Source organism: Vidua macroura, chromosome Z, assembly GCF_024509145.1.
Source record: "Vidua macroura isolate BioBank_ID:100142 chromosome Z, ASM2450914v1, whole genome shotgun sequence".
Lineage (NCBI taxonomy): Eukaryota > Metazoa > Chordata > Aves > Passeriformes > Viduidae > Vidua > Vidua macroura.
This window is the reverse complement of record NC_071611.1, coordinates 68,297,344-68,311,980: the sequence shown is the minus strand read 5'-3', so window position 1 is coordinate 68,311,980 and position 14,637 is coordinate 68,297,344. Positions and strand designations below refer to the sequence as shown.

The 14,637-nt window shown below is 37.0% G+C and overlaps 1 protein-coding gene across 1 annotated transcript in view; it reads left to right on the top strand.

Annotated features, from left to right (window-relative positions):
- ST8SIA4 (ST8 alpha-N-acetyl-neuraminide alpha-2,8-sialyltransferase 4) overlaps positions 1-9,276 on the top strand; it is a 50,938-nt gene extending 41,662 nt beyond the window's left edge. Inside the window, exon 5 of the mRNA XM_054003687.1 lies at positions 7,669-9,276. Within this exon, the coding sequence (XP_053859662.1) occupies positions 7,669-7,951 (283 nt within the window). The 3' untranslated portion in view covers positions 7,952-9,276. The remainder of the gene's footprint in view (positions 1-7,668) is intronic.
- The last annotated feature ends 5,361 nt before the right edge of the window (positions 9,277-14,637 follow it).

Below are 14,637 nucleotides of genomic sequence, written 5' to 3'. Positions count from 1 at the left end.
GAAAAGAAGTAATATTTGCAACCTATACAAGAGGAAAAAAAGCCACTGATTCCCTCTGAAACCATTTGTAGCCTTATTTATTTAAAATATAGTTGCATTCTTTTTACCAAATTTTATTAGTGTTTTCTTAGAATTGGGTCCAGTGTGCTTTCTAGAATGGCAATCCCGCACAACTTTCCAGACAAGGTTTTTTCTTTTGTAGCTGTGCTTTATAATTACAGACATAGGTAAATAGTTTATATTCTGAGGTTTTATACGGAAAGAATGAAATAAAGGAGAAAGGAGGACTATAAAATTATGGCAAATAGCTGCTTAGAGTTGATATTCAACCTGATGGTTCTATTTCTTACTAGTTTATCAGATACTTTCTTTTTTGTGTTTTATCATTGCTACTATATGTTGCTACAGATATTGTATTTCACTTAGATTTGACTGTTTATGTACCATCGAAAAACATCTCCTATCTGACATTTCAAATCCTCGTAAAGTCATGTGTGCTTCTTTATCACCATTTTAACATCTACCAGTCACACTGTTCAAATGTTCTCTAACATTTTTAAGATTTTATCTGAGTCCTTAATATTTCTATATTTTTAAATGGTTCCATGTAAAAAATAAAAATAAAAATATACAATATAATAGCTGTTAGAACTGTGAAGGGAATTTTAAAAAGCATGGAAATGCTAGCAGTTTTCAACAAATGTGTAACAAAAAATAGTTTACTTGATGCAGGTTCAGTTTGTATTCATCAAAACCAGATGGATTCGAAATTACACACAAAGGCACATTAATTTTCATTTTATAATTGTGAATGCAGTTCATTAATTTATAATGTCTGTGGGTGGAGTAAAAGAAAAAATGTTGCAATCTTTCTGTTTATCACTCGTGGATTCTAGTTTACAAATTGATTTTAGAAAATGTTTTTTGAATGATTAGGATTTCTTAACCTGAAGGAAACATTAACATGTCTTCATATGTATATGAGCTGTAAATATACGCTCACAGCCCAGAAAGCCAGTTGTATCCTGGGCTGCATCAAAAGGACCCTGGCCAGCAAGTCGAGGGAGTTCATTCTGCCCAATTTTGCTCTGCTGAGACCCCACCTGGAGTCTTGCATCTGGCTCTGGAGTCTTCAGCAGAAAAAAGACAGGGACCTGCTGCAGCGGGTACAGATCAGGGACACAGAAATTATCAGAGGACTGGAGCATTCCCTCCTTTGAGGAAGGGCAGAGAGAGATGGGCTTGCTGACCCTGGAGAATAGAACACTCCAGGGACACCTTATTGTGGCCCTCCAGTACTTGAAGGGAGCCTACAAGAAAACTGGAGAGGGAGAGACTTTTTATCGATCTCTCCAAGGCAGGACAATGGACAGTGGTTTTGAGCTGAAATAAAGTAGGTTTGGATTAGACAGAATGCAGAAAAGTTTTATCATGAGGGTGTTAAGACACTGAAACAAGTTGTTCAGGGAGGCTGTGGATGGTCCATCACTTGAATTGCTCAAGGTCAGATTGGATGGAGCTTTGAGCAACCTGGTCTAGTGAAGTATGTCCATGCCCAGAACCAGGGGAGACGATTAACTGGCCTTTAAAGGTTCCTCCCAACTGAATCAATTCTGTGATTCTCTAATTCATAGAATTCTATATTTTGCTCCATTATCTGCACAGTAGGCATATGTTATTCTCCAAGTATGTCACAGAAATAAGATAGCCATGGAACACCTCACTGGAAGATCTTATCTCTTTCCATCATATTCCAGTAAGGAGCTGATCTGTCAGAAAGGAAAACCTTTTCTCCAGAAGTTTCTCTCTTTACTTTCTAAGCCTGTAGAATGTACTCTGGGTCTGTTTTTCTGCACCTTTGCTATGTGTCTGTGTGCACATCTAGTGCAACTGTAATCCCAAATTATTTATAGATTACTTCTTCTAAAATTAAGCTATGTTTCACTCTTGAAAATGGTTTTGTGTGTGAGTTGAGTGAGCAACACCTTTTAGCAGAGGCATGTACTATGCTAGAGTGTCATTGATGACTTTCATGACTGAAGCAAAGGTAGACATTTCAGTCTCTATGCAGTAGAAGACTAACCATATTTACTGGCAAAGGTTCAGGTCTCTTTTTGATGTAAATGGATTCCTGAGGGCTTAAATAATTTTTAAAATACATTGATGGATATTCTTTGCAAGTTTCTTAGAAATATAAGCACATAGCCTTTACTTTCCCTTGTTGTCCTGTAGTGTGATGTATTCAGCTCAAAACAGAGAGCATTTCTAACTACTAAAGAGGCAGATCAGATCAGGACAGAATCTTGACTTTTTGGGTAGAGCTCTGATGGAGTTTCAGCTCTTCATAAAGTGCATTATTCCTTTTAATGAAAGAGGTTTTTAATGTATGCTTTTTGAAAATATTGTACACTGAAAACTTTAATGTAGATCTTGTGCACTCAGCAGTGCTTTTGAGCTGGCTGTCACATTTTCTGTTGTTGTTAACACCTTAATTATTTCACGCTTTAGATTCCTTGTGCAGCATTCTGCAAAAAGCATATCTCAGTGAGAAAAGGAAAAATAGTGCAATTTTAATTAAAACATTCACATAAATTGAGAGGGTAAATTGAAGAGTTGTTCCTGTCACGGGTGTGATTAATCCCACTGAAGACAAGAAAGCACAAGGAAAGGATTATTTTTTTGAATTTGAGGAAGATATGTGCCCTAACACTTTCTTTAGAAAACAGATGTTGGGTCCAAGGACATAAAAGTGGCTATTCAAGAGATCCCTTTCTAGTCTGTAGTCTTACCAGTGCCAGGTGTCATGCCAACACAGAAACGTAGAAGAAAAGTTGGAAACAGAGGAAAGATTACCCTGTGATATATACATCGCCAGTAGCTTAGCAAACCTTTGAGAAGGAGTTTCATCAGCACCACTGGGTTTATGAACATTGACAAGTTGTGGGTTTTTTAGTCAGTTGGCCAATGGCATCCAAAAAATCCTATTGCCTTGAATTCCCAGTTGAGTGTTATAGTGTGTAAAAAGGACTTACATCTGTTTATTTCAGACCTACTAATAAATTACTTTACTGAGTCCGTTACTTATTATGTTACAATGCTTTTGTTAAAGTAGTAATTAAATTCCTATTTGCCACCTTTACCATTTCATAATTTTGGACTGTTTTGATGTCTTCCCATCTAGTTGTCTCTTTTTCAAGCTATTCTCTCCTCATACAGAAGTTACTTTATTCTTCTAATAGCATATGTTGCTTTACTCTGTGTTGTCCTGTTCTGAAGTATTTTTTGAGGAAGTGTAATCAAGACAATATACATCCTCTAGCTTCTCACACAGACACTCTTGAGTAACACTGAGATGTTTTATCATCTTTCAAAATCCTTTTTCCCTACCTTCCTATTAATGTTAATATTTTAACTTCTCAAATACCATATATGATTTTTCAGAAAGCTCTTTTTAAAAATATTCTCTGTCTGTAAAAGGAACAGAATTTCAGTGACAGCCAGGTATGTGAAGTAGGTTTGCTTGGAGAGCAGCTTGAATATCTCAAGAAACAGAACTCGGTATATAATCTTTTAAGCTATTCAGAGTTCAAACATATATGTTTCCTCAGATTCAGCCCTGTCCAGAACAAGGAATTCAAAATCCATTGAAGTATATGCAACCAGATTCTGAATCTCTTCATGCTATGACATCTTAGGGAATTTGTAGATAAGGAAAATAAAGATGCTAAGTACACTATATTACCTGGTATTTGAATGTAACCCATCATATCTGATTTTGTCTGAGACAACACTTCATTCTTTGAGTACAGCCATGAGAAAGCATATCTCATGTTTTAATTTAGTCAAAAGTCATCTATTCCTCAGTAGCAGGATAAACAATTATAATTTGAATTCTATATATTTCCATCCATATAATGTAATCATGATTGGCATAAATTGTTGAATGTATTAGTCATTGTAATAGAGTTTCCTTAGAAGATCATTTTAACTAACTATTTTTAAAGCAGATGTCTATGGTTTTATGTGTTTATTTTAATTTATTTTTTGTCAATAGCTCAAGAAGTCATTATCAGGTAGCAACATGCTATTGAATTGACATTCCTCCGGCAGTCATGCTGATAGTAGAACATTCCATTTTTATAAATATGAGGATATCTTGCTAGATATAGGTGAAATTCTGGTGGATTTGACTGTATAGTCAAAATAGGTGATATTTTAATCTGGTAGAAACAGGTTCAGTATTTTTAAAGGCAATTTATTTATCTCATATTCACCAAGACAGACTTTCACTTTTTTCATGGTTTTTTTTTTGGTTTTTTTTGGGGTTTTTTTTTTTTTTTTTTTTTTTTTTTTTGGTTTTTTGGTTTTTTTTGTTTATGTAGACAGAGTTTCCCACTCAAGCACTTCTGAGCCCCCTAAAGCACAAAAAGTGTTTGCCAACTGAAGCAAGCTAAACAGTGAGCTGCAAAGGTGGTTGGGCTGGAGCACAGGGCCAGCCAGCAATGGCTGAGGAGCCCATCTTGGAGAAAGATAATGGACTGAGACATCAAGAAAACAAGTGGTGGTGCACTGCACGGCCAGTTTCAGACTTCATAGTGATGACTATTTTCTAACATGGTGAGATCCACCAAGTCCTGTCAGTTAAGGACTGATGCTGTATCCAGCTAGAAAATCAGGATTTGGTCATGGGTGTAAATCTAGAGATTAGTTATGAGAAACAAGAGAGATTCTCATTTGGTTCTATAGTTAGTTGCTTCTTTCATGATGTAATCTTAGTTAAACAGAAAATGAGTGCATCCCAGAAAAGTATATTGGGAAAGTATCTTTATGCTTTAAATTAAAGCTGTAATAAAACTCCAGAAACTAAAAACAGGTATAAAGATGCATATTGCTTAAAGCATCTAGAACATCAATCACCCCTAATCAGCCTTAACTAAGCTTGAGATTAGAACAGGTACCTGAGCAACTGAAAAGTTTACACATATCTTTCTGAACAAAAATCACAAAGACTGCTTGAGATTTGTGTCACCACTTGACAATTCTATTAATTCAAGCAAACATTGGGAGCCAGGAATTTGCAGAGATAAATTATCTTTAGGAAACATCAGCCTAGATCACCAAGTGCCTCCAACTGTTTTATGTGTTGTTTTTATTTTATTTTTTTTAAATCTGAAGTATAATTGATCCCAAGTTACAAATTTTTTATAGTAATTACCTCAAGTACTACATTTGCATTATATATAGAGAGAGAGTTTGGGTATCTTTTTGATTTTAAGAAATAACAAATAGTTAAACTTCTGGTTTGTATAATACCTGAATATGACAGAAGATAATATATCCTTTTATACTCTTAAATTGTAAGAGGGTCTTCATTGCATCTTATTTCTTCATTACATACTTATTTCTGGTCAGAAATGCATTAGTAAGCTGTAGTGTCCTTTTCAAATATTTAGCTGTTTACTAATTTAATTTTCTGCCATAAGCATCCTATTCCTGGAAGGTTGAAATTCAGCTGGAATGATAGTAGTTGCACCCTGTAGTACCAGATGCATCAGTTTTGACTGCTGTATGGCTAGAAACACTCATGTTAGATGGATGACTCCATGAGATTAAAGCACCAACTTCTCATGAGACAGCTACCAGTTTCTACAAGAATTAAGTAATTAGCTTTTAATCTGTTCTGCTGTATCTGTGATATGAAATGCTAAAAGTGTTCAGATTTCTTTCTTCAGCAACTTTTCCATAAATAAACATATATTTTCTAGAATGGAGTCCCTCCTTTGGTATATTGTATCTTAGAGTTGCAGTTTATCAGAGTGAAAACTGCTTAGCATGTTATATCTAAAAAATTGTGTTTATGAAGACAATAAAAATTATATATGCATGTGTCATTTGTAGATGTACCCATTCACAATTGCATTCACTCCTTAAATACGCTTTTTAACATCCTGTTTTTATAGCCAAGTGAAATTCTGAGTCATACCCTATGCTGGCTTTGGAGAAGCAGTTACTCAGCTCAGAACTGTTTTCTGCTTGCAGGGTCCTTCAGCTTTCAAAAAATAAACTTACGTATAATGCAAACAAACAAAATTAAAAAAAATACAAAAACCACAAACAAACAAACAAAAACAAACAAAACAAACAAACAAAAAAAACAAAAATAAAAAAAACAAACAAAAAAACAAAAAAACAAAACAAAAAAAAAAAAAACAAAACAAAAAAAACTAGCCGAACAAAGAAAGCCAAAGAACCTACCAACAATACCAAACTAGCTTTTACATGCTTACCTGTCTATAATTCAAAGCTATGGTTTTGGCAAAGAATGAGCTTGAAAAGGCCAGTTTCAGTGGGATGGTTATTTAACTGTTGCATATTATCTCATGCTTTTAACATACTTTAAGCTTTGATTAAAGGCATAGTTTTGCTGTCCTGTCTCATACTGGGGGGTGGGACATTCCTCCTGCTACATCATTAATGCCTTTATAGAACTCTGGATGTATAATTTTAAGTTTCAGCCTTATTGAAAACCCATTTAAAGCAAGGCTAACTCTGGTCTGGTGAAGCTTACCTCACTTGACCTTCTTCCTAGACTGCGGTAGAAGCAATTCACAGCCTACAGCTAAGAGTACAGTGGCACACTGCAATGGTTTTATATTTGTGTGGTAATGCTAAGTCATACTTACTTCCCTTACTTGCAGTCACACATTTCCACAGTCCGATCAGTACAGCTGTGTGCATGGCTGTTGTTTGTCTGAGTCAAGAGAATGACCAGGTTTAAGAATCTAAGTGACCTTTTTTATTTTCATCAAGTACTAGTGTACTTTCTATTGAATCAGACTTGGGAGAAGTGTTTTACCAGCAATAGCTAGCACTGTTTTAATGACGTTCTGATTTTAAAGATTAGAGATGTAGAACAATGTTGGTGACAGACTTTGAGGGTACCAACATGAGCTACATGCTGGAGTCCAGTTAAGTTTCCATTTGTGTTGTTGAAAACTGTAGTGCTTTTAAAGCCATAACCAGACTTCTTGGTACTGGCTCAGGAAAACTGTCCTGTAGCCTCAGTCAGTGAATGTTTGAGTACAAAACAAAACCTTTTAAAAATCAGTAGTGTAAGATTTTGCTTATCTGGAGACTACCTTTAACAACAGGCAGTTTTATGTGTTTAATCACAAGGAAGTAAATCGAGCTTCTCTTCTACTGACTTCTGAAAGTTACATTCTTAACTTACATTTATCATTTCCATTTGCTTTCTATTTAGACAAGCAATCTGTGAAGTAACCACCAGACCAATCAAATATTCAGCATAGGATTCACTTGATCACATGAATTGGATACCACAACAGGTCAGATTTTCCCTGATCTGGCTGAGGAGGTTAGCTGCAGTCTTCTAGCTGCTGCAGACATGATGTTGTGCTGGAACTGAAGCCTGAACTAAGTCTCTCAGTTGGCCAGTTTTTTTCCAGCGCTGTGCTAAGGTCTTCCTTAACCTCTTCTAGGAGGAATAAAGGTGCACTAGAACAGTGTCATTATGATCTCAGTTTAGAGAAAATTAGACTTTCACCTTTTTATAGTGTAACATGAATGCACAGTAGGTAAAATAAGTTCACAGGATTTATTCACATGAAGTTATATGAGTTTCTTAATGCACTTTTTCTTTCTTTGCAGCTATTGGCTGACAAACAAGGTCCACATTAAACGACCCAGCACTGGTCTTCTCATGTATACACTTGCCACCAGATTTTGTGATGAAATTTACCTGTACGGATTTTGGCCATTCCCAAAGGATTTACATGGAAAACCAGTCAAGTATCACTATTATGATGATCTGAAGTATCGGTACTTTTCTAATGCCAGTCCTCATAGGATGCCATTAGAGTTTAAAACATTGTATGTATTACATAATAGAGGAGCACTTAAATTAACAACAGGGAAATGCATACAGCAATAAAGCACAAGTATTGTACAATAAACACAGAATACAGACCTCATCATAAAGTTGTTGTGAAATGGCAATGGGACCACAGTGGGGCTTTGTTTCAATACCCACTAAGTCATTGGAGGAACGTTTTACATCAGAAGTACATAACCAGCTATTATACCTGTGAAGTGCTATATAACTAAGCTATCTTGACTGCAAGGGTTCAAGTGCCACTTTCACTAAGAACAGAGCTTGAATGTATGCTCAGTAGTGTCTACAGGATGCAATGACACATTCATCACGAATTGAAGAAGAAAAAGAGCCTGCCAATTCGCAGCTGTGGTCAGACAGCCTACATAAGAATACTCAGTAGATGGAATATTTACATGAGTAAATAAATCAGGCTTTGGCAGAAAATATCACGATGGACTTGAGTAGAGAAAGTGAAGTCTGTAAAATCAAAAAAATCAGTAAATGCCTTCAGTCAGAGAACTGCTTCTGATATTGTATTATAACCTCAGCTTTTGTTGCTGTTTTTCTTATTGCCATTGGTTGGGTTTTGTTGCTTTTAAGTTTTGGAGCCCTGACAAGATATCAAGGATATTATGAGTAATTAAATTTTTTATCTTATGGAATTGTCTTAAGGAAAAAAAAGATTTGTAAGCATGGGAGAGTGGAGTGGAACAAAATATTTTATCAAGTGTTATAGTCTTGCATCCTGCTGTCACACAGTCCTTAACATACCAATTGTTTTTCTAGCTACTGTTGTCAGTATCCATTACATGAAACCACACAGATACCATTTTGATCTGACTTAAAAGTTTTTCTCTTCTATATAGATTTGAAGAAATGCAAGAGGGTGCCCTTGTTTTCAGTGCCAAAGATTACTTTTATACACATTTTTATCTTATCTTGGAGAAAAATGGTGTGGATTTATGTTTCTTTGCTGCTTAAAGGAACATATTCTTTGTTATTTATATTTTTGAAGCATCTCAAATCAAAGCCTCTTTACAGACTTCACATATAGTATTCTTCAGAAAAATCTGCACAAGTAAAGAAATTACTTCATGCATTCAAGTATATACATATATATATATACAAGTCTTATTCTTGGTGGAAAGAAAAAGTCTAAAGAAACTCAGGTGACAGTGGAACTAAAGGGAAAGAAAATACCTAGCCAATTAATGGAAAAAAATGTAGCTCATACAGTTCTTTTAAACTTCTAATGCTGTTAAATTATCTCTTTATTTAATATACCTCTTGTATTATCTAGATGTTCTGATATGTAACTGACTGAAATAACACATTATCTCACGGCTGGTTTTTTGATCATCAGTCTTGTTCATAAAAAAAAAACAAAACAAAAACAAAAAAACAAAAAAACAAAAAAAAAAAAAAAAAACAAAAAACAAAAAAAAAAACAAAAAAAAAACAAAAAAAAAAAAAAAAACCAAAAAACCCCCTAAGAGTTCTTTCACTTCCTTCTTTCCAAAAAAAGAAAACAAGAAATTACACAAGCATAGGAGAGGGTGGAGTGTCAATACAGGGCACATTAAGAAACAAAACTTGTCATCCTGTGATGTATTTTAGTGCTAAAGGAGCACATGAATAGGTAACATCATGGTTTCATATCTTTCCTGTTATGCTTGGCTAAGGAGTAGGCATGCAGGTATAATGTGTGGATATTTTCTTGTTATGTTTTCAGAGCTACATTAGGTCCTGGTCTCCAAATATGATATTCAGTGTATCTACTGAATTTTTAATTAGTTTGAGCAATTTCATATGTTTTACCACTCTCACAAACATTTACTAGTGGAAAATGCTCATTATTACCCATTTTCTTCTCTTAAGTTCATGTATTTCATCATGCATGATTGGACATCTGGGATTATGCAAGTTTGGTAGCTAAATCAGTGCCTTGCAGTCAAATATTACAGGAAGTAGAGAGTCAGTTCTGTTATATGTAAGACACAGTAACAGCTTTCCTTATTCACCAGACCCTTGTACTTAGGACAGTTTACTTTGACCACATGCTAATGTGCAGTAAGCGATCCTAACATGAAACTCGCTGAAACCAAGGCATCATGAGGAACTAAACAGCCATGCAGACCGGAATGCGTTTAATTTGATGTTGATAAACCAGAGGACGCTATTTGTTTACTATGTACACCTTCATTTTAATACAAGGTTTTTTTTTCAGTGAAGGGTGAGCATATTCTTGTTCTTGCTGTTAGGGTTTTGCTACTGTTGATCTTCTAAAGCATATTTCATATACGTTGACAAAATTGCTGTTTAAATAAAGAATTCACAGATTGCCAGTCTCTCAGAGGCTCAGAGAAACAGCTGCTCAACTTTATCTTCTGGGAGTGTCTTTTCTTCTCTCTAGTGTCAGGGCATCAATAAACCTCATGCTCAAGTAGTCTAAAATATTAACTGACAGGTGGTTTTGTTCACCTGTGGAAAGTTTGAGTATGCCAATTGATTATGTATCTGACAGAAAAGTCAATGGGGATTCTCATATTCCTTAGCAGTAAAAAAAATATTTTTGCAAACAAATACATGAAAAGAATATAATATAAATAGGTAGCTGAGAGAATTTGCCTTTAAAAGTCAGCAGACAAATTAAACCTTGGCCTAAGCCTTGGTTTTGCGTGCTTCACTTTTGATTTTCTACAAGTGAAGTTAACTTCAGTACAAAAGCCGTAGAGTCCAGATTTTTACCTTATCACTAAATTTCTCTGACTTGGTTTGGCACAAGACGTGACAATAGCACCTGCTTCAAAGACAACAGAGTTTTCCCATACCTCCTCAAAACTGGGCCTTAACCTCATCTTCTGCAGGCTTTCTACCTTCAGTACTGCGCTCTTGGACACTGAGCCATAGGCTCAGGGCACTCCACTGTCATCCACACTCATCCTTCTCACAGCACTCTCCCCTTAAACCAGCACCTGTGTGTGCCTCCTTACCAAAACCATGGGACTCCACACCAATACACCTCTTCTTTCACCTGCCTCACTTTATCCTGAGCTGAGGTGTGTTGTAGTGGGGGATGGGTCTCAAACTATTCTCTGAGACAAGTGACAGTTGTAGTCTTTGTGTAGGTTTTCACAAGGACTAAGGGTAATTTTATGCTATTGTTCTTGTATAAGACCTGTGTCCATGTGGAGCCCAAAGATTCTGGGAGGCTCTTTGGTGTGGGGTTTGTTGTGCTACAAATTGTTTTAAGATGGTTTGTGACCACCAGTTACTGCTTGGTCTAAGGTGACCTGAGGTGACACATGCCGAGGACTTTCCTTGATGTTTGCATTCTACAGCTGGGAAGCTGTAGCAATGGATTCATTGCAGACACCCTTCTTATCTTTCCCTTATACTTCCTGGGGCTCTTGGAGCATTTCTGTTAAGCCACCCCAGAACCAAATGGAAAAACAGATTACTTCCGCTGTGTGACTTTTTCCCTAAAGGTGACCCAGGACATTGCAGCAAAGTTTTAACTGCTGTTTAGAGACTTTGAGGTGGAACAGATTTCATTTTGTGGTCCTTTACTGGTTATCAGTCAACAGCTTAAGACTTCATAACTGCCTTATGATTTATGTTGTTTATCTTTACACCTCTGCTGCCAACAGCACAGAGCAGATAATCGGTTTATATTATAATTACCACTTTTATAATCCAACACTATCAGCAACTAATACAAAGTAGTAGGATAAAAAGAAAGATCCCTAATGTTATAATGTTATCTGCCCTGGTGAGGAGCAACTGAAATGCCAATCAGTTGTGTTCAGAGTGTTCCTCAAATTTATCCTCTCATCAGCTATATCAATTGCCTGCTGTAGTTCCTAAATGTACATTAAAAATAAGAACTGGAAACTAAATCAAGACAGCAGAATGTGTCTATTTTTCCAAAGGTTATGGCAGCTTTGCATTAAACAACTTGACTTCATTCAGATAAATTGATTGTAAATTGCTTATTAAGATACATGTTAATGTTTCTGTGACAGTCCTTCATATTTCATACAAGTAATAGATAAATGTTTGATTGTTAACATTCCAGCTTTGGGACAGTTCTCTTCCACAGTTCTGAGCCACTCTCCAGATATAAGATCTATTGAACCTTTAAAATCTGAGTCTGATGTGTAGTAACGACTGTATCATTCTTTTGTTAGGCAATATAAGCAACATGTTTGAGGCCAATACATTTTCTCTAATTGCAATTTGAAGATAAACAGGTGCAGGTTCAGTACTTTTTTTAGTGATTGATCTAGCAAAGTGCTAAGCACTCTTTGCAGTGACTTTCCTGGGAGAGACATGTCCAGGATTTAGATGGGGATCTAGATTAGCATATTTCAGGATGGAACTCTGAAATTGCACATTATTTATTTTTAAGAGCACTGTTACTTTGTGTAAGGAAAAGCACAATTGTTGTAAATGTAGATAAAGGAAAGTACTGTTGCTACTGAGTGTATATCATACAATTTCTGTTGTTTAAAGTATTGATACATACTCTCTCAGAATTATCACATTTGACACTGTTAGTCTTATTTCAAGTACAGCTATGGGGATAGTTTTTTATTTGTATAACTGAAAAATAAACATTTCCTTTCATGTTTTCTGCTACATTCTGTTCCATATTTCTTTGTAACACAGTTACGGTAATTTAATCAATCTTGCTAATCGTGCTACTTGTAAGAATCTGTGGAAGAAGAATGTCTGCTCCTTTAAGGTGTTTAATCAGGGACTTTCTCAACACAAAGGGGGATATTAAGAAAAGGAGGAAGCCATAAACAGGAACAGAGAGACACAAACCTTTCTGACCAATAACAAGGGAAGCAGACATGAGAACCAAAACTGATGAGTCACACAAAATGGTAAACGTCAAGTGCAGGATTTTTTATTCCAGTATGATTTTGTGATCAAGGACTTTATCAAATGGGATACTAAGGAGAAGGGGGAAGCAAAGTATGTGGAGACCCAAACCTGACAGGCAAATCATAGTGGAGACAAGGAGAAGAAACCAACCTCATCAGTCACACTGAACAGCTATCAATAAACTGTGGGCAAATGGTACTTTGCAATTGATAAGAATGCAATCCTGGGGGTCCAGGATGTTGGAGGGGAATTAGAGGGTCTTTGCAAATGGGGCAGTGTTAAGGGGAGGAAGAAAAGAGGAATAGACAGAAAAGGGGCCGGTGGCTTGTAAACCATGGTGGGTCAGTGTGCTTGTCAGGCAGATTCCTGAGGCTGATTGCTCCAGTCTATCTTAAGTCCATTAAATCTTCTCTTACCTCCTTACCTGTGCAATCTCACTGTCTGTCCCATGCATGTGCATGCTGGAAGGACTCAGTGCAAGTTAGTGGGGGACTGTTGTGAGAGGACTGGGTGCCAGCTGCTGGAGTGCTGATGAGGGATGTGGATGCCCCTGGCCTGTGGTGTTAGCTGCTGGAGTGAGTGGTGTGGGTCTCAGTCACTCTTTACAACTACTGGAATGAAGGGCTTTATGCCAGAGGGGTTTGCATTGGATATTAGAGAAAATTTCTTCACTGAAAGGGTAGTTAGGCATTTAAACAGCCTGCCCAGGGAAATGATGGAGTCAGAGCTGAGGGACTTGCCCTAGTGGTGGATTTGGCAGTGCTGGGTTAACAGTTGTACTCAATGATTTAAGAGGTCTTTTCCAACCTTAATGATTCTGTGATTCAGTGTCATCACTGTAGCAAATAGTGTTGACTAACCTCTGTTGGGGGAAGGGAATGTTGGGGGAAGCTGGGTGTTAACAAAACCAGCTGCTGGGCAGTCTCTGCATGAGTAAGGCAAATGAGGGGATCAGTGCTGGTTGCTGCAGTAGAACCACAGGTCACAGTCTATCTGTGTGGTGCCAACTGCTGAGATGAAGTGTCTGTGTTCTCCCTAAACCTGGTGTAGATGGGGTGCATGTGGCCATCACCAGCAAACTTCGATCTGGACCAATCAGCTGGTAGAGGACACGTGGGTGTGATGAGGGGGTCTGGGATTGGGGCAGGGACGGCAGGCAGGTAGAGGGGGCTCCATGAACATGCATATGCTCGTGAACCTGGGGAGTGTTCCCAGACTGTTGCACCAGGGATCTTCTGCCTATCAGCCCAGGAGGAAGAGCAGGGAGCCTTGGGGTACTACTGTGCAATGCCAGTGCCAGTGACCAGCTATGTCAGTGTCCTCTGTGTGTCATGAGCATATGTGCTCAGTTTCACTTCTGTGTGTGCTTGAAAATGAAAGAACACTGCCCTTAGTCTGAGCACAGTCTCCGGGCCCCCAGCACTGGATGTCAGCCAGGCAGGAGAGGTCCTGACCCAAAGGCTCCATTAATAGAATCTATTATAAAACGATGGAAGCAATTCACAGGAAGCAAAACCGACTCAGTGAGATCTAGATGTAAACTCTGTATGCACTTTAGATTTTTACATAAAATGGAAAAAAATTGTGCTCAGTGATTGTATGAAGGAATGTAGAAATCATATATAATACTGCAAGTACCATACAGTGTATTTAAAGCCTTTTAAATCCATCACTATCAATAATAGATTAAAACAATAATAGATTTCTAAGCCTTTACCAGTCATGTTGCAAAAGGAAATACACACCTCCATTCTGATTATAGATACTAGAAAATATCCCCAACCTTTTCTATAATTAGTTGGATATTTCTGTGCTGTAATTGCAGTTTCAATCTTCACACACTGTTGGAG